This window comes from Crotalus tigris, unplaced genomic scaffold (genome assembly GCF_016545835.1).
Source record: "Crotalus tigris isolate CLP2741 ecotype Arizona unplaced genomic scaffold, ASM1654583v1 scf7180000018040.1558517, whole genome shotgun sequence".
Lineage (NCBI taxonomy): Eukaryota > Metazoa > Chordata > Lepidosauria > Squamata > Viperidae > Crotalus > Crotalus tigris.
The window spans coordinates 328,974-356,756 of record NW_024096790.1 but is presented as its reverse complement, the minus strand read 5'-3'; the positions used below and the strand labels follow the sequence as shown (position 1 = coordinate 356,756).

The 27,783-nt window shown below is 37.8% G+C and overlaps 1 protein-coding gene and 1 long non-coding RNA gene across 6 annotated transcripts in view; one reads left to right on the top strand and one right to left on the bottom strand.

The window, feature by feature from the left end:
- TTC7B (tetratricopeptide repeat domain 7B) overlaps positions 1–27,783 on the top strand; it is a 115,141-nt gene extending 87,358 nt beyond the window's left edge. For all 5 annotated transcript variants that reach the window (XM_039346935.1, XM_039346937.1, XM_039346936.1 and 2 more), the window contains one exon: positions 26,716–27,783. In XM_039346935.1, the coding sequence (XP_039202869.1) occupies positions 26,716–26,937 (222 nt within the window). In that variant the 3' untranslated portion in view covers positions 26,938–27,783. The remainder of the gene's footprint in view (positions 1–26,715) is intronic.
- On the bottom strand, positions 116–26,741 carry LOC120309569. Its single transcript, XR_005557116.1, has 3 exons — positions 26,626–26,741; positions 981–1,091; positions 116–168 (listed from the first exon to the last, which is right to left on the bottom strand). It is a non-coding gene; the product is annotated as an uncharacterized LOC120309569 (long non-coding RNA).

The window sequence follows — 27,783 nt, the reverse complement described above, 5'->3', positions numbered from 1 at the left end:
AATTTCGTATTAGTTCTAGGTTGTTTCTCTCCTTGATTAATTTCCATCCTTTTTTTTTGACTTGCCTTTTGGTGCTTTGAAAAATAGGTTGACAACTTCTTCTGTGTGGCAGCCCCTCAAATTTTGGAACACTGTTATCATGTCACCCTAGTCCTTCTTTTCACCACACTAGGCAAAGATATAAAGACCATATATATAAATATATAATATATATAATTTATAATATTATATAAGATATAATACATAAAATATAAATATAAAATATATAAGATAAAAAGACAAAAACTGAGCTTTACAAAGATATTGAAGAAATTATAAAACATTAATTTTAGAATTTTATAACAGAAAAACTTGTGTTCTTTTTGAACTGTCATCCGAAAATCTTTTGATAATTCTTTTCCCCAATTTGTTAAACACTTTCAAGTTGTTTAGCAGTGTTATAGTTAATGAAACACTATTATGTAAGCATAGAATTAGAAGAACAGTATGAGAACTAGAGTAAGGATTGTATCCCAGATATCATGTCTGTGTTATAATTCACATTCTCTGCTGTGGGAGACAAAAGTACTTCATCACAAAATTATCCTTTGCTAGTTAAGTTAATAATATTAGACTTATTATATGTTGATCTGTCCAATGTAATTTCATTGTGTTAAAAATTCATTTCATAATGCTTATTCAAATTAAACCTGTGGTATATAGAGCTCAATGGAAGAATTATAATTCTCCACTTTAAACTGACTTCTTTATTCAAAATGAAAAGCTTGTTTCCTCAAAGGCTTTTGTAAATTATTCAGAGAGGTTTTTCCTCATACATTCCTGAGGGAACGCATAAGACAAAAAATTACAAAGGAACAGAGAATACAGGGAAGTATTTTTATGTTACCTTTCTGGCTTTTCAAGATAATTGAACACATTGATAAATGCCAAAGGGTGCCTTGTAAAGGAGGTAGGCGTTGTACCCGAAGTAGTACACTTACAATGTCTTTCTTTTCCATTTGAATTCACTTGAAATAAAGGGCCTCTCCATGCTCATTGCATTCCCCCTAGAGGCACTCTGCTGTTCATCAAGGGTAGAAGTTCTTGTTTAACTGGAAATAGACAAGAAAAAAATTCCTTTAAAGCTGAAGGTGCTTCCAGTTTCTTTACTGTAGTATCATAGGATACTTTTTCAGGTGCTGGCCAGACTTTCTATACCACCCATGTTTTTAGATTTTAAAAATAAAAGCAATAGAAGGCTGGCATGCATGAAAACAAAACACCAGTGCCAAATATTATCTGATTTTTAAAAATGAGTCTGAGATAAAGCCCATTAGGATTAGTGGGTCCCATGCTTAGTTTGTAGTCTGTCCAGAAAAATAATAAGGACAGTGATTGGTAAGGAGAGAGTGTTGGGTCACCTTTTAATAAAATAATTATTTTAACATGCTTATATACTCCATGGTAGTTTTTCCCTGAACATTTAAGGTTCTGAACTGCCTTTGTGTAAGACTATATAGAAATTTGTATAGAGCAGTTGGCAAGATGATAGTGGGAATAAAACCAGAACCACCACAGATTTTCTCAAATCTGTGAAATCAGCTTGTTTAAAAAGTATAATCTATCCATTATGTAGATTGTTTCTTGACAATGAAGCAGACTGCTGGGCCCTAAGGACTGAATAGAGTCACCGAACAAAATATATCTTTATGTACTACTATGTGCATCTTCCTGTAATTAAATATCTGGGATAGACAAAGTGATGAGACTTGCTAACTTACAGAATGATAATCAGGGCTGAAGAAGGGGCCTGAAGCCTTTCTTCAACTTCTATCTAACCTTTTTTGTAGAAATGCTTAATGCCTTTAGCAAACCTCTAGAAATGGACAAGAAGTTCTTATATTTCACTTGAGAGGCAGTTTTAGACCCCAGGCTAAAAAGTGGAAGACCATGAGTTCTATCATGCCTTAGACATGGAGTCAGCTGGGTGATCTTGAGCCAGTCCCTCACTTACAGCCCTAGAAAAAAGGCAAACGATCACCAAAACTTTTGTCAAGAAAACTGCAAGGACTAGTCCAGGCAGTCGTCAGGAATCAGCACTGATGCAAAGGCACAAAAGAACCCCCCAAATCTTCACTTAACATGTTTTATTCCACATTCGTTGCTTTCCTAATTTATTAAAATGGATATTAATGTATCTTTCATTCATTGTTTATATAACCAATATCTCCCCTGTAGGTAGTTTCTAGTATAACATTAAGTAGAATATTTTATTGTGGTCTGTGGTGAATAATATCATATTTTTCTTTTTATTTGAATAAACTTATCCTTTTCACTGAAAACATGCTTTGGGATTCCTGGGCTGCTGTCTCCTTAGGATTAATCTGGGGGAGGAGGAGAAGGTATACTCCTTCTGCAGCAGTAATTAAAAGTGATTATTTTAATTGATAATAAATTGAATAAATACACTTGGGCAAAAATGTATCTTCAAACAGGTTGAAGTTCCTTGCTCTTGTTTTCACTTGGCTGCCCCAATAATTTTTAAAAACCTGTGAATTACTAACTTACTCAATAATTTGTTGGGCTCCTCATTTCATGTGCTTGATTTAACAAATAGAAATCTTCAAAGTATGTTACCAAATTTACCAAATTCGTACATTTATTAATGACTCAGAAATAAAATTTTCAGTGTTGCAACAAAGTATTGAAATCACTTCACTAATGTAGACAAAGTCATTGTTTTATTTTACCATAAGTATAAATATAAAAATGTTTGGCTTAGGATTCCATATCTTAGAAGGACAGATTACTGGTGGTGATGGAAAACAACAAATATAGGGATTTAATTTGCTAAGTCAGTGGTGCTCTTGGGAAATACTGAATAGAACATGGGAGATTTTATGCAACTGAAAAATAATTTTGTTTTGGCAGTAGCACAGGATTTAATAAACAGTTTCAGAGCAACTTTAGATAAAAGGAAGAAATGGATGTAATATAAATTGTCCAGAATTTAATTAACCACATCTCTTGATTGATTAGGGATATTTGTCAATTTTTAGCAGACATAGTCTGTTTTTACCACATTTTTAACTTCACTGCACTTAGTATTTATGACTTCTGTTATAAAGAGACATTTTCATTATCCTTCCCCACTTTCCCAATCCCTCTTTCCTAACTAACTGGTTTATATGGGAAGAAGAGCAAGGGTGAAGCGTACACAAGATCAGTTTCATCTTATTAATATCTGAGACAATATTCTTAGTCTGCTGAAAAATAACTGAACAACTGCAACCCAACAGAGTTTCTTGTATTGACCATCCAAGTCAATAGACATCGGGACCAAATCTAAAGCCTTTTGACTGAGAATAGCATAGTAACAATTTTCAGTTGTGCATGCCATCCTGTTGAAAATTAGTCCTCAATTTACAACCACAATTGAGCCCAAAATTTCTGTACTAAGTAAGACAGTTGTTAAGAGAGTTTTGCTCAGTTTTATAACAGTTGTTAAGTGACTCACTGCAATTGTTAAGTTAGTAACATAGTTGTTAAGTGAATCTGGATTGTCCATTGATTTTGCTTGTCAGAAAGTGGCAAAAGGTAATCACATGACCATGGGACACTGCAACCGTAATAAATACATGCCAGTTGCCAAATGCCCAAGTTTTGATCATGTGACAGTTGAGATGCTGTAATGGTCATAAGTTTGGAAAATCATCATAAATCATCTTTTTTGGTGCTGTTATAACTTTGAATGGTTGTAAGTCAAGGACTACCTCTATAAATTTAGCTTAGCTTTCATCTCTGGTTTTTGTCTGTTTTCTGTGAATATATACATGCATAAATCACTCAAATCTTTAACATTCCAAAGTAAATGAAGATACAGTTTATCATATTTGCCTGATAAGATTCTGATTCTCTAAATAATGCATGATTCAGTTCTTATTTTTTTTTTATTGAAGATTTTTTAAATTTTACAAAAACAAATCCCCTTCCCATACCCTACCCCACCCCCCCTCCCCCAACCTCCCAAACCCTCCCCTAGACTTCCCAGAGCTGAGTACAGGCTTAATTGAAAAAAAAACTTATAACACTTTTGAAACCTAAACAAATTTAAATACAATGGTCATTCTATATAAACTCCCTCCAAAAAAAAAAAAAACACAAATTAAAACATTACTTTCTTTGAATATCTATACCTATAATATAAAATCTAATTTCTCCCTCTTTCTTTTATCCTAAAACAAAAAAATAAACATATACATATAAACCTTTGCTGTATCATTAAAACTAAATACTCTTAAAAAAACTTAAAATAAACACATATTTCCTTCAATCTTCATATTCTTCTCTCCTATCCAAGAAAAAAAGAAAAAAAAGGAAACTTAAAAAATATATAAGTCCTAAACAAATCTAGACACATTTAGTTAAACAAATTATTTTCTCTTAAAAATATTATTAATAATGTTTAAAAAAACAAATTTAAACCCTTCAAAACACAAATTTAAAGATTACTTAAAGTTTGAAATATTAGAATCCCCTCACTAAAATAAACAAATTATAATCCCTTCAAAACACAGGTTTAGTTAAACAAATTATTTTCTCTTAAAGATATCAATAATTATATTTAAAGAGACAGATTTAAACCCTTCAGAACACAAATTTAAACATTACTTAAAATTTAAAACATTAGAAACCCCTCACTAAGATAAACAAGTTATAATCCCTTCAAAACACAAGTTTAAACAAAATTATCATTAAAAATTTAAAACTTAAAACAATAAGATTTCCTTATACGCCTATCCACAATAAACACATTAAACATTTCAATCTTCACCAATAACAAATTCCGTCCGTAAGGAAGTCCGTCCTTATCAGTCTCAATTATCTTGGTATTATTATTATCAGTCTCACTTACTCATTTCCTTTCTCCATTCCTTTCTCCATCCTTCCATATCCGTTCTCCACTCTTGTATCATACTTGTAACAAATGCTGAAAATTCTACCTTAGGAGATTGCTCCAAAATTCCTGAATCTCCCATCAACTCCGGAGCCAATACATGTAAGGGTTCCTTGAACTCCTCCTTATGTTGATCTTTACAATTATAAGTTGTACAAGTTATCCTCTGCCCGTTCCTCTCTTGTTGATGCCCCTCAAACTGGGATTTCCCAATTTCCCTTTCAGGCAGCAATTCCACCCTTGAAGATTGCTCCAACGACTTTATAGGTCTAACTTCTCCCAAAGATTCAGAGGCCACTGAATATGAAATGTCCTTGACCTTCTTCTGTTGCTGCTTTTCTTTACAAATATATGCTGCACGAGTTATCTTCTGCTCCTCAACCTGGACTTGTTGGGGCCTCTCAAGCAAAGATTCCCCAGTTTTCATAAATATAGGCCCTTCAAACTGTAATTCTACATTCTTTTCTTCCAAAGCTTTAAGCTTGATAGAAGGCGATGCACATACCCCGAAGTATAAAAATCTTTTGCTTGAGAAACAGTATTAAGTCTATAACATGTCCCCAGGTAATTCACCACCATGCCAGTCGGGACATCCCATCTGAATAGAATTTTTCTCTTTTTAAGTTCATTTGCTAAAAAAGCAAACTCCTTTCTTCTTCTTAAAATTTTAGATGGGATCTCCTTAAAAATTATAACATCTTGTGAAGCAATTTGAAATCTCTTCTTATAATAGGCTTGCACAATTTCATTGCGTAAAGATCTTTTACCAAAGTAAATTACCACATCTCTTGGCAGATTCTTCTGTGCTGCCACCACAGAGTTAACCCTAAATAATTTTTCAATTTCACTAAGTATTCCCTCTTTTTCTTTATTCAAAATCAATGCAAAGTCCTTTGCAACCATCTCTTTCAGATCTCCTTGCAAAGACTCTCCCAGGCCCCTAATTCTTAAGGCATATTCCATTTGTCCATATTGAAGCATAAGAATCTCATTTTCCATTTCTTTTTCCATACTTTCAATTTTCCCCTCCATTATCTCCACTTTTTCAGCTACCTCTTCCAGATGGGAGTTGACCTTTTCAAGAACAGAAGCAACTCCTTTTAAAGCCAGAACAAAGTCTTGTCTCAAAATCTTGTTATTTTCCTCTAAAGTCTTTTTCATTTCTGCCCTAATTTGAATTATGACATCTCCCATCATGTCTTGCAAATTCTTCATAATTGTTGGCTGACCCGCAAAAGAGGGTGGGACTGTTGATTTAGAAGCTGTAGAAATCCCTGGACGCTTTGGAGCCATCTTAAAAAAAAAACCTTTAGTCCTTCTTAAAAATTTATAAAAATTCCTTCAAAAATCATAACTCCCTCCAAAGAAGGTCATTATAGTAAAAAGAAAAAAGGGGGAAAAAAAAAGAAAGGAAAAAGAATTAAAAAAAGCTTTACTCCTTCTCAAAAAGAAAGGGGGGGAGATACTTCAAAAAGGGGTCATTACAATAAAAGAAAAGGAATTCAAAAAAAAAGGGAGAAGAAAAGAAAAAAAAATAATTAAATAGAAAAGGTCCGTTCCATTTTTTAAAAAAAAAAAAAAATACTTAAAAAATACCAAAAACAAAACACAAAGATTAAAGAAAAATAATAATTCTGACAGTCCATTCCAATCATAAAAAAATAAAAAGGAAAAAGGGAAAGAAAAAAAAAGAAACACCAAAAAGCCTGCCGGTCAGCTTTCTAACTTCCAGAAAAAAAAAACCGAAAGATTTGCCGATCGCCATTTTACTTTCCCTTTCAACAAAGAAAGAAAAATAAAAAGAGGGAATAAAAATAGAAACAAGTCTTAAAACTTAAAATCCAAATAAATCAAAGAAAGCAAAGACTAAATCCTCTACTAAGCTCTGTCCGTTTATAAAAAAAAAACAAAAAACTCACCAGTTCTCTTTAATCACGGAGGTGTTTGCAGCGGCTCGTTTTGTCCCTAAGGACAAAAACAGCTGGGAAGCGGAGACAAGTCTGAACTCCGTGGGAGCACTCCTTTCACCCCCCCCAAAAAAACTTTGCCCTTTGCCCGGGAGGGGGATTTTGAACCGCTGAACAGCTGGTGTCTGCTGTTCATAGCGGTTCTTACACTTACCCAGAAGGACGGCTACAAAGTAGCCGCCATCGCGCGCGCAAAGTCCACCGGAAGTCGATTCAGTTCTTATTTTGAATAGCATTAGTTGAAAGTAAGTAATCTAAAAATGAGGGGGAAACCACCTGGAGACACAATGTGCATTCCAAAGTTAAGTTACTGATAATGTATTTGTTCTAAACAAAAACATCATTCTGAATAATGTCCACTGTTACTTTCTCAACTAATATCATGGATTTATTATCTTATTTTAATCAAGTGGACAAAGCTACTGCAAAAAGATTCCCATCTTCTAGGAAGTAGTGTTTTCTTTAATGGTCCCTAAATTTAAAATACTACATGGCAAGTCATGTAACTTACATTTCCATTTATTGTGGCCATTATATATTATCTTTCGAAAAACATGTTTGCATTGCTGATCAGTTTCATGGTCACTTGAACAGAAGCAATTTTATGCTGATCTGTTCGTGTTTATGAAATAAAAATGATTAACAGTTCTAATTAAATAACACAGAAAGTGGGATAACAATTAATTGATTATTTGGATTAATTGAATTATATTGAATTAATTGAACAATTGCCATTCAAAATATAAAGCCACTCTAATCTGATATTATTTCATGTCAGCTCATCTTAAAAGTCTCTTATTGAGGCTTACCTGATTTCTGTTATGGGTTACAAATCACTTTTAATGTTTTATAATGTGTACTTTAAATGCTGCATTTCATACATTGGTGTGCTGTCTAAAAAAAGAGAGATTTAAGAAATCTAACCAATTCCACATAATACAAAAATGTTTAATTTTTATTTTATTTATTTATTACATTTTTATGCTGCCCGTCTCACTGGTACAGTGACTTTGGGTGGCTTAATGCAGCATACCTTCTTCATTATATCAGTACCAATTTTTGCATTCCAAATTGATTTAATCACATTTTTAATGTTATACAAATACATACAGTCACTAAAAGCAATTTTAGTCATCTGGCATTAATTATGTAGTCACAGTTTATAAGTCAACACAGTGATGCTGTTTTTATCAAAAATAGAGGCAGCATTAGTGGTATTTTTCAAAAGGTTTATATATAATTTTCTTATACTATATTCTGAATTTTTGTTACAACTGCAATTGCAATATTTGCATAGCCTTGTATAATCTTTAGCCCTGTGCTATGCTACCATCTTTACAATATCATTTGCAAGCCAAAATCCAAAATTGGGTGAAATAATTATTTTGTTTAATTCTTCTAACTCATACTTTCACCTTGATCTATAATGCAAGTTGATTTATTGAACAAATTTATATCTCCTCCCAACTCACATAAAGTTGACCCTAGGAAGCTTGCAACATTAAAATTCACAACATAAAAAAACCATAAAACCCTACTTCCGTGGTAGCAGTAACACAATAAAACCAACCACTTGATTGGCTCCAATTCCAATTGGTGTCCCCAGACCACTGACAAAACCATGTCTCCAGGTCCTTTAAAAAAATGCATCAGTGTTCATCCATGGGAATGATGTTTCATAGGAAAGGGATCACCACCTTTTTCATGGTTCCAGTACATCCCTAATAGATAGGACCTGCAACACTTCCTTGGTGTCCTTCTGAAGACTGGCAAAAATTCTATCTGTACGTTTACAGTTAAAAGCACAATCCAGTATTCTTGATAGCAAACTTCTATTTATATAAAGGGACTTCTGCACTTTTAATCAGCTTCTCACTTCCTGGATCTCCCACTCCTTTGGAGCATAACTCGCAATAGGCTACTAGGTAAAGCTTACCTTTTGTAGCTTTTTATTCCTTAGTTATGTATGTGGTTGTTGTTTTTAAAAAAGCCACATTATTTCTTCAAATTTATATAGCCACTCACTCATATATGACTCGGTGTATATATGTAAATCTTGATTACTGCAGTTAATTAATTTCACAAAATGGTTGCATCATTCTAATTTGCACTATTCAAAGTGATAGGTTTATGGAAAATAGTAATTGGTTCCAGCTCAATGGAAATAGGCAATTACGCTTTTGTATGTTGATTAATGAAGTGCTGTATGACAGTATAGGAGAACAAATCTATATCCAAAGTGTGCCTGCAATCTCCTGTATTCTGCTGTAGTTCTTCAAAATTGAACTTTCCACAATTGGAATCTTCCTTTTCTCCATTTTGCACAAGCAACAATTAGTGTTTAAAACTCCAGTGTTGCACTAACTGAATTTTGGTTCACATTAAACACCACCTGATACCAATTTATAAATTGCATTAAATTGAAGTAGACAAGCACATCTGAGTTTGGCAATTTTCAATTCATGAATGGCTCACTTTAAGAACTAGTGTAGCATGATATATATAAATATAGTTGAACTACAAAAGATAAATATAGTAACTAATTTCGTTTTTATAGAGCAAATGAGTTGGTAAGTACCTGTGAAATAAATTATTGTTTAAGTATTTCTGAGCACTAAATAAGACAAGCAGGAAGTAAAAAGAGAATAGAATTGTATGGCAGAAAAATTATTTGGAGATGTCATTCTTCTACTTGACTTAGAAGGATCAGGTTTTTTTACATCACATTTTGGCTTCCATTCTTCCAATCTCAAAGTATGAACATTATTACTTAAAATGTAAATTGCCATGTAGTGAATTATTCTCTTAATTTGTAGCAGTAGTTGTCAAGTTATGGATCACTCATAGTTCAGAAGGATATTACAAATAATCTACAGTGGAAAATCTCAGAAGATAGTGATCCTCTCATTCAAAGTCTTAAGATATTAGAGTCATTTTTTATTTAAAAACTTGTTTTTAAATTAAAGATGGGAATTTTACAATCAGCATTGTAAGAATCACATTTGCTATAGTATCCTAGACCTCAAGTTGCTGATCTTAGCTAATGTGGTGATCCATACAATAGATAATTTCAGTTACATTATTGTAGTCTGCCTAATGGAGCAGATTGGGAACAGACAGACTTGGAATCAATGCAGTAATTCTTAAATGGGCCTGGTAAGCAGACCCATATATTTTATCTATTGGCCATCATAATTCATATATAACTTGAAAGAATCCATTTTCTTACATAAAAGAAGTGGAAAAGGGAAAAATCTTGCCGTCCACTCACTTGCTTCACTGCATTTGATTGTATTAAAGTGCTTTCCTAATCCAGGTCATTTGCCATTATTTGAAGTGCAAAACCAGTCATAGTATCTCAGAATTGCAGGCCATTTAAACCATCAAGTTTACCCCCAGCTCATTATAAGTGTATGATTTAAAGTCACCCAAACAGATGGCTTTCTGGCCTCTGCTGGAATATATCCAGGGAAGAGCTACTTACAGTCTCCACAGTTAATTGGTCTCTCCGTTCTTACAGTTAGGAAGCTTTTTCTAATGCTTCAGTTGAAATCTGTCTCCCTGTCATTTAAATCCATTATTGTGCACCTTGAATAGAGGAGCAGGTCTTGATTTTCCATGTGAACTTTTCAGGTATTTGAAGTATTGTCATTTCTTCAAAGCTAAATCTTTCTGATTCCTTCATCTCTTTCATAGGAATTTCAGGTCTCCTGCTCTTCTTCACATTTATTCCAGGTTTTTTTTTTTTTTAATATCCTGGTGCTCAGAATTGGGCACAGCATTCAAGACAAATACAGCCCTTACTTTTCACATCCCAAGGTTAAGTACATAATGCACACTCCTGCTGTTTTCTCCACAATAACAACCCTGTGAGGCAGGTTGGGTTAAGAGAAGGGACCAGCCCATAGGCACCTGGCCAGCTTTCATGCTAGAACTCACTGTCTCCTAGTTTCTTTTTTATAATTATTACTAAACTCGAAATGCCTGCCATTATCTATATGTTTCAATTTTCTTTCTTGTGTGAAAAGCTTTGTCATTCTCTATTAACTGATAACAAACAAAAAAGGAAGGAAAATAACTTCTGTTTAATATGAATTTCTTTTAATTATGTCACTCATATCTTTCATGAAATCATTACATTTGTTGGTGAGAGGTTTTTTTCAGCCAATATTTTACAAAATATATACTTTCATAATTGTAGAAATAATTTTCAGAGATGCTACTGTATAATATGATACTTTTGCAACTAATATTTATTTATTTATTATTTATTTATTACTATCCAAGTGACTCTGGGTTTATGTATATGTATATACAGTGAATTATGTGAATATAGTATATGTATCTAAAGTTAATTATGCGATTCAAATTATCTTACTTGAGAAGATATATTTAAAAATTATTTCAAAGTGGAAAAAATGGCCAAAATATGCTTGTTTGATAGAGTAGGTACAACACTGATAACAAATCTACATATATATCTCTATCTTGTAGCTCTGCTGACAAAATTATGTGTGGCCTAGCTCATATATTGTATATGTGGTTTACTTAGTTTCTCCTTTGTGTAGTACAGTGGTTCTCAACCTGTGGGTCGAGACCCCATTTGGGGTCGAACAACCATTTCACGGGGGTCGCCAAACAACGCAGTCCACCATTTTTTCCCCCCTTTTCCTTAGCTGTGCTACTCCCTTTTATTCTATTGGCTTTTGAAAGCCAATAGAATAGACTCTCTTGAATAGAGTCTAATTCTATTGGCTTTCAAAAGCCAATAGGAATTGTCCAGGCTGTCTCTGCCCTGCTGAGCCCGCCAAAAGTCCCATTCTGCAAACGATGCTGCAAGTTGTCTGCAGTGAAGGCGAGCTGTCTGGAAGTTTCCACCTCTCCCTGCTGAGCAACTACTAAAAATGTAAGTAAAGGAGGGCCGGAGGTGGGAGGCTGGCGGGCTCAGGGAGGGTTGCTGGCGCGCGTGGGGCCCAGCGGGTGCCTTACTTCCCTTGGGCTGGGCCAGCTGGTGGCCCAGCCAGTGGTTGGCCTTCGCTGTCTCTGCCGCTTGCTAGCTATGCCTCGGCTGGCGCAGGGGGTGGCACCACGCATGCGTGGCGCTCCCGGGCAGGGAAAGTCCTTGACTTACGACCGGTTGGGTAGTCCTCGACTTACGACCGGTTGGATAGTCCTCGACTTACAACTGGTTGGGGTTGCGGCATTAAAAAGGTTGAGAACCACTGGTGTAGTATATAAGCTAATATATTGTAGCTTAAGGTTATATGTAGGTCAGGTCATTAGACATATTCAACAGATGACTATTAAAAATTTTGGGTTTGCTCAATATGTAATTACAGAGTTTATCTAAATTTTGTTTATATTTACGGAGAATCCCATCTTGGAATAACCACCACAACTGTTCCCCAAACAAAATTGGCCAAGTAAAACAAATGAATATAGCAGAAGCATATTTTTCATTCTACCCTGAAATCAATTGGGAAATAAACTCTGCATCAAGTTGTCCTGCTGACAACTTTGCCATCCAAAAGGTAGAGGAGGGAACTAGAGGGTCAACTATACTGGACCTGGTTCTTACTAACAGTGATATAGGGGGTTGAAGTTGCTGGAACTTTGGTGGAGAATGACCATGTCATATTGGAATTCAATATAATGTAAACACAAACAATAGAAGATAATCAGACCAGTGTCTTGGACTTTAAAAAAGCTGATTTTAACAAACTTAGAAAGAACTTGGGAAGGATTCCATGGGTGAAAATTTAAAAGGGAAAACAACTCGAGAAGCTTGGGGAACTCTGAAAAATATGATTATAAAAGCCCAGTCCGGCTCAATACCATTGAAAAAGAAAAACAAATCCAGGAAGAAACCAGCATTCTTACACAAAGAACTCTTTGATAAACTGAAAGACAAAAAAGATAAGCCCAAAACGGAAAGAGGGACACATAACTAAGTCAGAATGCCAATAAATAGCCCAAACTTGCAAAGGTGAAGTTAGGAAAGCTAAGGCTCAGAATGAAGTAAGATTTGCAACAAATGTCAAAAATAATAAAATGTTTCTTTCAAAACATAAACAATAAGAAAAAAGTCAAGGAAACAATTGATCCACTAATGAGAGAAGATGAAAAGGAAGTAACGGGCAGTAGATAGAAAGCAGACCTACTTAATTCATTCTTTTCATCTGTCTTCACGCAAAAATATAATACAGCCCAATCTATTAAAAAAACCATAAAAGATAGACCAGGAATACAAATTAAAAATAAGGAAGAAAATGGTAAGAGAACACCTGTCCACTCCAGATGAGTTCAAATCACTGGAACCTGACAGATTACATCCCAGAGTTCTGAAGAGCAGTAGACCTGATCTCTGATCATTGAATCATATCTTTCAACAATCCTGAAGCACTGGGGAACTACCAACGACTGGAAAAGAGCTGATGTGGTTCCCATCTTCAAAAAAAGGGGGGGGGAACAGATCCAGGAAACTACAAACCAATCAGGCTGACATCAATACCTAGGAAGATCTTGGAAAAGATAATCAGGCAATAGATCTGCGAACACTTAAAAGCAAGCAAAGTTATAACCAGAAGCCAACATGGGTTTGTCAAAAACAGATCACGTCAAACAAATCTTATTTCATTCTTTGACAAAGTAACTAAATTAGTGGATCAGCAAAATGCTCTGGACATCGTATACCTGGATTTCATAAAGTATTTGACAAAGTAGACACAACCTACTTCTGAAAAAATGTGGGATAGATCAGAGTTCCCCAATCTTTTCAGGTTTGCGGACTGGCAGGGTGGAGATGGAATGGTTCGTTACGAGTTGCAGGCACCCATGCCCGCTGCTCACACGAATGGAACACGGCCCACCGCTTTTGCGGCCTGGTTCCAAAGCACTCATGGCCCAGTAGTGGGCCGTGGCTCAGGGGTTGAGGACCCCTGGGATAGGCAGCATCACCATCAGATGGATTTGTAGCTGGCTGATAAATCACACTCAACATGTGGTTCACAATGGAACTACATCTAAATGGAAGGAAGAAAGCTGTGGGGTATGCCAAGGTTCCATTTTAGGCCCAGTACTCTTTAACTTCTTCATAAACAATTTAGATGAAGGAATAGAAGGGGAACTCATCAAATTTGCGGACAATGCAAAACTGGCAGGAATAGCCAAGATCCCAAGATATAGGCTCAAGATCAAGATGGATCTCAACAGACTTGAACACTGGGCCCTATCTAATAAAATAAATTTCAGTGTAGAGAAAAGTAAGGTTTTACACTTAGGTAAGAAAAGTCAAATGTACAGATATAGATTAGGTGAAACCTGGCTCAATAGCAGTAACTGAGAGGGATCCTGGAGTGCTAGTGGACAATCATTTAAATATGAGCCAGCGGTGTGCAGCAGCAGCCAAGAAAGCCAACGTAATCCTAGGTTGCATTAACAGAGATAAAATCAAGATCATGTGAAGTATTAGTGCCACTTTATAAAGCCTTATTGAAACCACACTTAGAATGCCACATCCAGTTTTGGTCACCATATTATAAAAAAAGATGTGGAGACTCTGAAAAGAGTGCAGAAAACAGCAACAAAGATGATTTGGGGGGCTGGAGACTAAAACATACAAAGAATGGTTTCTGGAATTGAGTTGTCTAGTCTAGTGAAAAGAAGGACTAGGGGTGACATGGTAGCACTTTGGGGGACTGCCACAAAAAAGAGGGGGGTCAGCCTATTTTCCAAAGCACCAGAAGGCAAGACAAGAAACAATGGATGGAAACTAATCAGAGACAGGAACAACCTACAACTAAGGAGAAATTTCCTAACAGTGAACACAACTAATGGAAAAGCTTGCCTGCAAAAGCTGTGGGTGCTCCATCACTGGAGGCTTTTAAGAAAAGACTGGACAGCCACTTGTCTGGAATGGTATAGGGTCCTCTGCTTGTGCAGGGGGTTGGACTAGAAGATCTCCAAGTTCCCTTCCAACTCTGTTAATATGCGGTTATACATAAATATGTATATGTACATTGCATCTTACCCTTACTGTTCAAAATACTTCAATTTCTGTCATGAACTTACTTTTCCCACACAAGTTACAAAATCATTGCACCAGTTAGCTTCTTGAAATAGACATGCAAAACCCCTTTTATAAATCTAGAATTTCATTTTATGACCTACTACCTAGGTAGACTAATCCAGCCTATTTTAGGACTTTTAGCAATGACAGCAGGTGATTAGTTCAGCTTGCTGCTATACCAGGGAAGTAAACTCTGACTTAAAGCCATCTATGTGGCTGCAATTTTTAGTTTTGTACATAAGAGAAAGGATAAAAGCCTTGAAAGTATGTTAGGTTGCAACCCTTGAGAGTATGATAAGTTGCAATCCATGTAAGCTTCATTGAACACCTGGACTTTAAATGTTGACATTTGATGGAGCTAGTTTCTGTTTTCTACTTCTGATAATTGCAGAGATGCATTTTAAAGCATGTATGAATCAGTCCTCATGCAGCTGAGTTGTGTAGGTGGAAGTAACTACATTGAGAGAAATGTTATGATTTGAACAGAAATAGAACTTAGGACAATAAGCAAATAGGCCTTTTACAAGCAGAGGAACATAAAATATCAGCAAAGCAAATTACAGGTACACATACTTTTTATTACAGCATCACCTCTCCAAACTGTGATTAATAAGCATCCCCAAGTATAAAAATCAGTTTGTAGCTTAGCAAAATAGGACTGCTGAAGACAGAAACGTGTTCTCTGTAATCATAGACCTTGAATAGATAAAGTTTTGTCACTAAACAAAAACTGGGATTATTTTCAGGACTAAACCTGAAGATTTCAGTTTCCAGACCCTATAAATGTCCATAAATGTGATTAATACGCAGTAGTACAGTCACATCCTGATCTTCGTAAGATAGACCATTGCAATTGTAGTATTCAGACAAACAGTCAAACAACTACCATCATTTGCCAATTATTTCTAGCTTTAAAAAAAAGCAGAGAAAAAAAAGCAGTGAGTAAGCAAGTGGTACCTATTCCTTAAATGTGTAGCTATTATTTTGTCCTGCCCTCTCTTGTTTATTGGTTGGTATGATTAATTGGATACATTGGTCCTAATTTCTATCAAAATCTATTTTCAGGAATATAAACCAAGGTAAACCAGCAGAGACATTTGCTGAAAAAAACTTCCCACATGAGTGAACTACAGTGGCAACAAATGCTTTCTTAACCTCAGAGTTTGTAGATTATATTTATTTTTATTATTTTATTTATTTATTAAAATTTAGATGCTGCTCACCTCACTGTCATGTGATTTTGCACAGCACAGTTCTCAAACTATTAAAAATGTAATTTTTAAAAAACCTAAAATCGATCCCACTCATGAAACCAAATATCCTATCATTTGGAAGAATTTCTTTCTTATTGGATGGTAGTCGTTCTGCAATGTCAGAATTAATCATTATTTTCTGAAACCTGTTCCTCACTAGTTTGTTCTCAGTGATCTCACTTCCATTCTCTATGGAATTAATTCATTCAAGGTTCCTAGTTCCCTTCACTCTTGCCCTCAACCCTGTTCTCAAAGTAGCTATGGAAAACCCATGTGAATTTTCAAATACTAATTCTTTTTCAGATGCTTCTAACAGGGAGAGCTCATCCTCATGTTCTGTTTGCTGAGGAAGAAATCAGTTTACTATTTTTGAGGGACACATCATCATGATGTCCATCTATTCTTCTGTGTGTTACTAAGGCAGTCTAAAGCCATCTTATTTATTCCAATTTGCAAGTTGCATTTTCCTTCTTCCAAAAAGGAAAAGATGAACATGGAAGTGACACATTCAGGAACAGCCATTTTCTCAGCTCCGTCCCATGTTTATTGTGAGGCACTTTGCTTCCCATGAGGAAAATTGGTTTCATGAAGGGAAACAAAGAAAGAATATTCCAAATATACAATAGCATTGAAAACACTGGTTTGAGCTTTGTGATTTTGTATCTCCAATCAGTACTGCCAAGGCAGCTTTCTTTTAAGAGAGGATTGTTTGGCATAGGTTTATGAATCTACTGTTTCTCTGTCAAAGTGTTACTTTCCAGAAGATTGATAACAACAACAACAACAATAGAGTCGGAAGGGACCTTGGAGGTCTTCTAGTCCCCCCTGCTCAGAAACAGTTTCATTGGTGCTGAAAAGTAGAAATCCTCTAGATCAGTGGTTCTCAACCTTTTTAATGCCGCGACACCCAACCGGTCATAAGTCAAGGACTACTCAACCGGTTGTAAGTCGAGGACTACTCAACTGGTGCAGCATCGTTTGCAGAATGGGACTTTTGGCGGGCTCAACAGGGCAGAGACAGCCTGGACAATTCCTATTGGCTTTTGAAAGCCAATAGAATTAGACTCTATTCAAGAGAGTCTATTCTATTGGCTTTCAAAAGCCAGTAGAATAAAAGGGAGTAGCACAGCTAAGGAAAAGGGGAAAAAAATGGCGGACTGCATTGTTTGGCGACCCCCGTGAAATGGTCATTTGACCCCAAATGGGGTCCCGACCCACAGGTTGAGAACCACTGCTCTAGATTACTGCTGGTCAGAATTCTAATCTGATTGCAATGTGCAGTAACTGATCAACCTTTAGATGGCAATATCTAAGAAATTGTTATCATAGTAGAAGTGTAAGATAAATAATAAAAATTAAGGCTAAATAAATCATCAAGTTTTTGTCCCACATCATCATCCATTCAGCAGAGTGATTGGTCAGCTGCTCCCCCTCCCCCGATCATTGATTCTTGGTAGGAGGAGAAAGAATGGCAGAGAATTGGCCAATTTCTGACTTGGAGCTATCCCACATCAAACTCTGTTTGACTTCATTGCTGAGGCACATTACAGGTGATCCTGTGGGGAACAGAGATCTACCAGTTGTAAGCAAATCCAGATGACCAGTAGATGAAAGCAAAGAGATACAGATTTTTTTGTAGTCCAGATTTGGAAACCACAGTACATTCTTGATTAATTTGCTTGATTCCTTTACTTCCTCCTCTCTAATCATTTTAGGTTCAACTATTTTTGGCTTAAGAAAGAAAAATTGGGAAGACATCTACTAGTATAATACAAAAGGCTGTTTACTTTCCCTGCAGGGTTATAACATAATGGCATGCTAAAAAACAAACAAACCAGGTACATCTGAAAGATAGATGAATAGGATGGATGAATCCCCTCACATTTTCTGCTTCTATTCTGTTTTAACAACAATCCTCCCCCCAAATGAGATAAATGGTGGAGAAAGAAGGGGTAGCCTGAAGAAAATGGATAGAATGAATGAGATGTCATCAAGTATAAAGACAGTCTTTCTTAAAGCATTTTCACTTTACAATAGTGTAGTCTGTGTTAGGAAGCAATCGGAGACCTTATATGGAAATCATAAAATGATTAACAATATAATGCTGGATGATGGACCGCTCAAGTTGATGGCACTCAAAATGCTACTGAGGAAGCATTGCAGATCTTTCTGCGTACTAATGGTGTTTATAATGTGACTAGATTAAAGCCTTTGGGACATCTAGTTGGTGATGTTGCTGTACAGGAGAAGAAAATCCAAAGCTACAAAAATAGAATTACAGAAGGAAAGTGATTACAAACACACAAAAGCTCAACATAGTAAGATTAAATGAAACAACTACAAATTGACAATTTTAGGCATCAGCAAATTGAGATTGACTGGGATGAGACACTTTAAGTCAGAAGATCAAATTGTTTATTATTGAAGACATGAAAAACAGAAGAAACGTTATTGTGTTTAAAGTTAGAAAGGGTATAGCAAGTCCTCACCCTCATTGATAGAGAACCAGAGGAATTATGAAATGGATTTAAAGACATTGTTAAGAATGAATGTGAAAAGAGATTGATGAAAATGAAGAAAAAGCAAACAAGATGACAGAACAAACCATGGAAATTGCCAAGAAGAGAAGCTAAACACAAGAAAGAAAAATATCTCAGAAAGGAACTTAACAAAGAGTTTCAGAGAATTATTAGAAGAGACAAGACCATATCTCTACATCAGTGGTTCTCAACCTTTTTAATGCTGTGACCCCCAACCGGTCGTAAGTCGAGGACTACTCAACCGGTCGTAAGTCGAGGACTACTCAACTGGTGTAGCACCGTTTGCAGAATGGGACTTTTGGCTGGCTGAGCAGGGCAGAGACAGCCTGGACAATTCCTATTGGCTTTTGAAAGCCAATAGAATTAGACTCTATTCAAGAGAGTCTATTCTATTGGCTTTCAAAAGCCAATAGAATAAAAGGGAGTAGCACAACTAAGGAAAAGGGGGGAAAAATGGTGGACTGCGTTGTTTGGTGACCCCCATGAAATGGTTGTTCGACCCCAAATGGGGTCCCGACCCACAGGTTGAGAACCACTGCTCTACATAATTAAATATTTAAAAATGCTGGTTAGGACTGAACGATACGTTTTTACAATTTATTGATTGATAAGAGACAAGTTCCAGGAAGAAGAGATACTAGGGAAGGTATTAAGCTACTGTTGTTTATAATATCTGGAAAGTAGAGGGAGTCATTTCTTTTATCTTTTTTTTCTTCTTTTTCTTTACAGTTTTTTTTTCCTTTTTTAAATTTTTTTCATTGTATTTCTAACCTTTAATGAAATTATTATAAAGAAAATACAAAAGCAAACCAGGAAGAATATTGACACCTTTGAACTTTGCTGTTGAATAAATCATGGCAGCCAAGAAAACAAACCACTAAATCATCAAGCAAATCAACCCAGTTCTCACTCAAGACACAAATGACCAGACTCAAATTATCCTACTTCAAACACACCATGCAAAAACCCAACTCTATGGAAAAGAATCTAATGATGGGAAAGGTAGAAAGAAAGAGAAAAAGAGGACAACCAGCAACGTGGATAAACTCAATTTCAGTGCCCCATTGGGAAACTTGAAAGAACTGATTAGAGATACATCATCATGGAGAAGATCTCACTATATGGTTGTTAGGAATCAAAAACAACTTGATGGGATAGTCCATGTGAAAAAGACAATATTCTACCATTAATGAACATTACAGGTCTATACCTCCCATAACTCATCACAACAAAAACCAAAGAAGAAAATGAAGAGTAGGAATGTTGTAAGGACCTGCCTCAATCCCTCTTCCCAAGAAAGCAGAACTCCTGGAATAGCTTTATTTCAAAAGGAACTTTTATTAGGAGAAGTTGACAGCAGGCATAAAAGGCAGGATCTGAGAATTTCCCACGTGAATCAATAGTTAAAAGAGTAACTGGCAAACCCCACCCAAATAGTCTATCCGGACAATTCAAATGAGCCAATCTCCAGGTGTGAACCCGCTGTGTGAACAGGGTTCATAAGACGCTGTTGTTAGGCTGTTAGGTCTTTGTGCCTTTTCTTCTTCAGCTAGAGATAAGACAGATGGCCAGAGGCACATTCCATTCTCACCCTAGGCTGGCAGCAGGGGAAATAGATCAAAGAGCAAGCAGATAGAGGAAAGCAGAGAGAATTGTAGTGCCCATGGCTTTCCCCCTCCCCCAGGAGTATGGCAGAACCCGCAGTAGCATAGAATAAAGAAATCACCTCCCCCCCCAACAACTGGCTTCTGACACATGTCTTCTCACAATTCCACATTCCTGGTTGGGACAAAGAAAGAAAATCCTCTCTCTTTTAAGTCACGTAACATGTGGGGTAGGAGAAAAAAAGAAGGGCAACATGTGACCTTCCCTGATGGCTTTCCCATCGCTTATGGGAAGCCAGCAGGAAAGGTTGCAAATCATAATCATGTGACCATGGAATGCTGCAACCATTATAAACAGGAACTGATTGCCAAGCACCCAGATCATGGTCATGTGATCACAGAGGTGCCAGGATGGCTAAACTATGAAGAATGATCCTCACTACTCTCTCATTTAGAGCTGTCATAACTTTGAACTGCATTTAATCACATGTGCAATTGTTCTCTGGCCTCAAAATTTCACTTAATCAATGATTGGAGTAGAAGCCTTAGAACAGATATGTCAAACACAAGGCTCACAGGCTGGATGTGACCCGCGATGGGCCCAGATCCAGGCTGGCCCAGCCTGGCCAGGTGCCTCCCGAGCGTCCACACAGGAGGTGGCGAGCGCATGGGGATTGGCTATGCCCAGCAGGAGCCACAGCCTGACGGTCTCTCAGCTGTCCATCGGTCAGTGCACTCCGGGATCCCACAGCCCGCACAATGCAGGTGGGTCTGAGCTGCTGCCACTGGGCCAGCCCACCAAACGACAGGCAGAGACATGGAGGGATAAGGTATGGGATTCGGCCTACCTTGCCCAGCCATGGCTGGTGCAGGCAAGCAAAGATGGATGGTGGGTTTGAGCACCGCGGCCGCTAGGCTGGCCTTCCAAGTGGCAGGCTGAGGCAGAGGTGCGGGTGGGGGGGGAAATGCAATCTGGCCTGGCAGAAACACTGGGTGGTCGTCCATCACATCCCAGCTGCAGCAGGCATGGGCTAGCAAAGACAGACAATGGGGCCACGGCGAGACAGCCCAGCCTGTCGCCCTCACAGCCACACTCCGGCTCCTGCCCACTCAGCTCCCACCGTCCAACTTCATCCTCCAGCTCCACCACACACACAGTATGAGCCTTCTGCCCACCATCACACCCCCAACAGCCCCATCAAACAGAAAGGGCAGGGACTCCCTTCCCTGCTGTGCCCGAGCCCAGCCCTGGAGCTGCCCCACATGCACTCGCTGCCCAGGGCCCCAGGCAGTCCGTGCTGATTTCCTAGGACCCCCCATATGGCCTGACAGGGACAGCAAGTCTCCTCCAGTGGACTAGGCCCTGGCACCCATTCCGGTCCCACTCCCTCCGCCAGAGACCCCTGGATCCCCCCACGAGTGATGTTGAGCCAGCCACGCCCATCCAGCCATGCTCACCTGGCCACCCAAGGGCAACCACAATGCTAATGCGGCCCTCAATGAAATCGAGTTTGCCCCCCGCCTTAGAATGACACATAGTCTCAACATTTTGTCTCCAATACATTCTCTTTGCTATATAGGGTTTTCAGGTCTTTTTAAAACGATACTTGATTTGGAATGAATAGAAATTTAGCTGAATAGGAATTCATTTGATGTGTGTGTGTGTGTGTGTAGGCGCATGCACACAGCATTGTGAAGCATGTTAGAAGCAAGCAAGTTGTAGATCTTCATTCTCCTTCAGGCTGTCACTTTTGTCCTAGGACTGCCCAAAATTGTCTTGATTTATTTCTCACATTCATTACCCTTTTGGAGCAGGAGAAAGTTCAGTAAGCAGCAACATTAAGGTTGACATTTCAAAACTCCTGTTACCAAGCTAAAGAGCATTTTCCCTTTGAAACAAATGTTGCTTCTTACTAATAAGGGAACAGCAATTCATTACCTTGGAGATTTGTTTGGGGGAAGTGCTGGGAGAGGAATGGAAAATTAACCATCCCATGCGTTTACACAGCTGAATGTATGCAGTGTACCAGAGGCTGTATTGTAGATAAAAAAGCAAGAATAGGCATGCTAAGTAAACAGAAGAGCATAGTGGACACATATGTTGTGTGCAAACAATATTCTGTCTACTTCAATGGATTCAATGAACAATAGAGCCATATATAATTCTGGTATGACTGGGCAGACTCTTAGCTACAATGCTTCAAAGCAGAGGTTGCTGTACTTAGACCTGCAGCTCAGCAAACAGCTATTTAGAAGGGCTTGTTGAAAGCTGTTGTGCTGTCCCACATGTCTTTCTAAGAGCCCATTAAAAAATGGGTGGCTGTTTACCAGGGAGATTTTGCTGCTCTGCAGGGGAATACCTAGGAGCTGGTTGGCAAGCAGCAAGGGAGCTTAGTTTTAAATTGTGAAAGGATAGCTGGAGGGACGAGGATTACTGTTCTGTTCAGGATCTGGAAGGAAAGGGGATGTGTAGTATTATTGAGCCAAAACTAGCCTCCCTCTTCTTTAAAAGTTTAGATCCTTGTTTTTAGGAGACATAAAAGGGAATTCTTTAAAGTTATGGTTTGAAACATTCCCATTTTTATGTGAATATGTGTCCTGCTGTTTATGCCTCCACATGAATTAGTATTTGGAGGTAAAGGATATACATGTCAATATAAAAGAGGGGAGGGGAAATGACATTGCCATAGGTGTATACTATAGGCCACCCAACCAAACAGAGGAAATAGATGAACTTTTTGCTGGTCATCTAACTAAGGTATGTAGGAAGCACATCACAATAGTAATGGGGGACTTTAACTACCTTGACATCAACTGGGAGACAATTCTGCACCAAGTGGAAGATCAAACAGATTCCTGACAAACCTAACAGACAACTTTGTCTCCCCAAAAGTAGAGAAGGGAACTAGGGGATTAGCCATTTCGGATCTAATTCTCACTAACAGAGATGAAATGATAGAAGGTGTTGAAGCCATAGGAACCTTGGGAGGAAGTGATCATGCAATATTGGAATTCAACATTATGGAAACACAAGCAATAGAACACAGTCAAACTAGAATCTTGGACTTCAAGAGAGATAATTTCAATAAACTTAGGGCTTGGGAAGAATTCCATGGATGAGAATCCTCCAGGGAAAAACAACTCAAGAACAACTTGAGAAATTTTGAAAAGTGAGATAATAAAAGTCCAGTCTAGCACAATACCAACAAAGAAGAAAAATAACAGCTCTCAAAAGAAACCAGCATGGCTGCATAAAGAACTCTCTGATAAATTGAAAGATAAAAAGGACAAATATTGAAAGTGGAAAGAGGGACACATAACTAAGAATATCAGCAAATAGCCTGAGCCTGAGCCTGCAAAGACGAAGTGAGGAAAGCTAAGGCTCAAAATGAACTAAGGCTTGCAACCAAAGTCAAAAATAACAAAAAAAGCTTCTTTCAACATGTTAAAAAACAAGAAAAAAGTGAAGGAAATGATTGGTCCATTAGTGGGTGAAAGTGGCAAGAAGGTGACAAGCAACAGGGAGAAAACAGAACTATTTAACCCATTTTTCGCATCTGTCTTTGCATAAAGGAAAAAAAACAGACCAACCTACCAAAATAGTGCCATAAAAAACAGAATAGAAAGACAAGTTAAGATAGGTAAGAAAATGGTAAGTGAGCACCTGTCCACTCTAGACGAGTTCAAATCGCCAGGAGCAGATGGATTACAACCAAGGTTCTCAAGGAACTGGCAGATGTGATCTCAGAACCACTGAACTATATTTTTCAAAGATCCTGGAGCATTGGGGAACTACCAGAGGACTGGAAAAGAGCTGATGTAGTTCCCATCTTCAAAAAAGGAAAAAAAATGGATCCAGGAAATTACAGACCTATCAGCCTGACCTCAATACCTGGGAAGATTCTGGAAAAGATAATCAAGCAACAAATCAGCAAACACCTAGAGGCAAACAAAGTCATTACTAAAAGCCAACATGGGTTTGTCAAAAACAGATCATGCCAAACAAATTTTATTGCATTCTTTGACCAAGTGACAAAATTAGTGGACCAGAGGAATGCTGTGGATATAATTTACTTGGACTTCAGTAAGGCATTTGACAAAGTAGATCACAACCTACTACTTGATAAGATAGAAAGATGTGAGTTAGACAGCATCACAACCAGATGGATTCGTAGCTGGCTGACTGGCTGTACTTAGCATGTGGTCCTCAATGGAACCACATTTACATGAAGGGAAGTGTGTAGCGGGGTGCCCCAGAGCTGTGTTCTGGGCCCAGTGCTCTTCAGATCAACGATTTGGACAAGGGGAATAGATGGGGAACTCATCAAATTTGCAGACGACACCAAGCTGGCAGGAATAGCCAACACTCCAGAAGACAGGCTTAGGATACAGGAGGATCTGGACAGACTTGAACACTGGGCACTATCTAACAGAATGAAATTCAGTGGTAAAAAAAGTAAGGTTCTACATTTAGGCAAGGAAAACCAAATGTACAGGTATAGTACCTCACTCAATAGTAGTAACTGTGAGAGGGATCTCAGAGTCCTAGTGGACAATCATTTAAATATGAGCCAGCAGTGTGCTGCAGCTGCCAAAAAAGCTAACACAGTGCTAGGCTGCATTAACGGGGATAGAATCAAGATCACGTGAAGTATTAATACCACTTTACAATGCCTTGGTAAGGCCACACTTGGAATACTGCATCCAGTATTGGCCACCACGATGTAAAAAAGATGTTGAGACTCTAGAAAGAGTACAGAGAAGAGCAACAAAGATGATTAGGGGACTGGAGGCTAAAACATACAAGGAACGGTTGCTGGAATTGGGTATGTCTAGTTTAATGAAGAGAAGGACGAGGGGGGACATAATAACAGTGTTGCAATATCTCAGGGGCTGCCACAAAGAAGAGGGAGTCAAGCTATTTTCCAAAGCGCCTGAAGGCAGGACAAGAAGTAACGGATGGAAACTAATCAAGGAGAGAAGCAACCTAGAACTAAGGAGAAACTTCCTGACAGAACAATTAACCAATGGAACAACCTGCCTCCAGAAGCGGTGAATGCTCTAACGGTGAAAGTTTTTAAGAAGAGACTGACAGCCATTTGTCCAAAATGGTGTAGGGTTACCTGCCTGAGCAGGGGGTTGGACTTGATGACCTCCAAGGTCCCTTCCAACTTTATTATTAATTATTATTATTATTATTATTATTATCATCATCATCATCATCATCATCATTATCATCATCTAGGCAGAGTCTCCTGTGTGATGCTTTCCCTGCCCCATCCCTTCTTGTGGGCTGAGATATCTTTTTTCTTACCATTATCTAGGCTGCAGCTCTTCCTCTTTCTTTGTCTCAAGATGATTCTCATAGCCTGTTACAATATATTTGGGTAGTTGGTATGGTAATAATTCTGCGAGTTACTAACTTCACTTATTTACAAAGTTATGGGAAGTATTTGTGACATTCCAAAAGTAAGCTGTTTCTCCAATCTTTTCTGCCTGAAACTCCTGACTCACTAGAGCTGTTGAAATTGAAATGTTGTTACAGAAAGCCCATTAAACCAGTGATTCTCAACCTTTCTAATGCCGTGACCCCATAATACAGGTCCCCATGTTGTGGTGACCCCCAAGTGGGTGTGGCCACCAATAAGAGGGAGTAGGACAGCTAGGGAAAAGGGAAAAAAATGGCGGACAGCATGGTTTGGCGACCCCCATGAAATGGTCATTCGACCCCAAATGGGGTCCCGACCCACAGGTTGAGAACCACTGCATTAAACTGTTGGAAGTATTCCTTGTGGACTATATAGTTCTATTAACAGTATGCTTAAACATAGATATGAACATAGAAAGTCAGAAAATATATGAACTACAGAAGATCATGAAATAAATAATAAAAAACTAATAAAAACCATAATATAAGAGAGCCAGTTTGAGCTAGTGGTTAAGGGACAAGGCTAGAAACTGGGAGACCATAGGACCATAGCCATGAAAACCAGCTGTGTGATCTTGGGTACGTTGCTTTCTCTTAGCCCAACTCACCCCACAAGAAGCTGTTGTGGGGCAAGTAGGAGGAGGAATTCGTATTAGGTATGTTCGCCACCTTGAGTTATTTATAAAAATAATAATAAACATGGAATATAAAATAAAGAAATAATTCACATGTCAGGAATTTGAAATGAGTTGCTATACTGGAGGGGGTCAGATTGTAAATGGTTGCCCTCCTTCGTGTCTTATCTAGCCTTACTGCCTTATGGACTTACCAGTCGTATTCAATACAGTTATTCTGTTCTTTTTCATATTAGGATGTGATTGCGGTTGTTTTTAATACTACTTCCTTTTTCTCCCTTTAGGCTCTAATTCTTCATCAGCTTGGCCGGTACAGCTTGGCCGAGAAGATCCTTCGGGATGCTGTCCAGGTGAACTCAACAGCCCATGAGGTCTGGAATGGCCTCGGGGTGGTCCTGCAAGCTCAGGGTAATGATGATGCAGCCACGGAATGTTTCCTGACAGCACTGGAGCTTGAAGCCAGTAGCCCTGTTGTTCCTTTCACCATCATCCCTCGAATCCTTTGAAAAGCAGACTGCTCATCCTGCTTCAGCTGAACTTGAGAATGTGAGGACGCCTATGAGCTAATCTTTCCTTCTGACTCCAAGGGGCAGCTCTTCACCCTGAGAGGTAACAAATACAACTGCAGGCAATCTGCTCATTTCTGTCGGGTGTCCAACACGCGGAAACAAATATAGGATCTTAATCAGTGAAGAAAAATTGAAAAAGAGAAGGAAATAAATACACATGCACACTTTAAGCCACCATGTACGTATTGTCTACATTTTTTGCCACATAGTCATTTTGAAACCTGATGCTTATTGTTCAAATGGATATTGTGCCATATTTTGTTAGGTGACATCAGAGTGTTATGTAAAAACTCTAAATAGAATCAGTAATAGATAATAGATTCTAGTTAAAATTCAGTGGCAGAGCAAGCCTATTTTTAACCAAGCCTGTCAAAGACCTGTTCTCTTCATGGCTTTCAACCTCTCTGGAGCTCAGAATCAAAATGTGAAATTTGCTGTGTTCCATCTTCTACGGTAGTCCAGCCCAGCAAATCAGCTGAAAGGTTATGTTTTGAGTTGTTAATAGCTGTGATGTGTAGCTAATTGTTATTTCTTGTATTTAGAAGAAAGGTTGTGTACAAGAATATTTATATTTTACCAGCGTATGCCTGTTGAAAAAAAAAAGAAATGAAAATATTAGTTATTTAAGTTTAACTTTTGTATGTGAATCCAGAGTTTATTTATCAATGGAAATATGTAAAAAAGATGCTACAAATAGAATATTTACTGACATTCCTTATGAAGTATACACTACCTTGGCTCAGTGGAAAGATTATGTTAATAATAAAATGATTTTTGAATGCA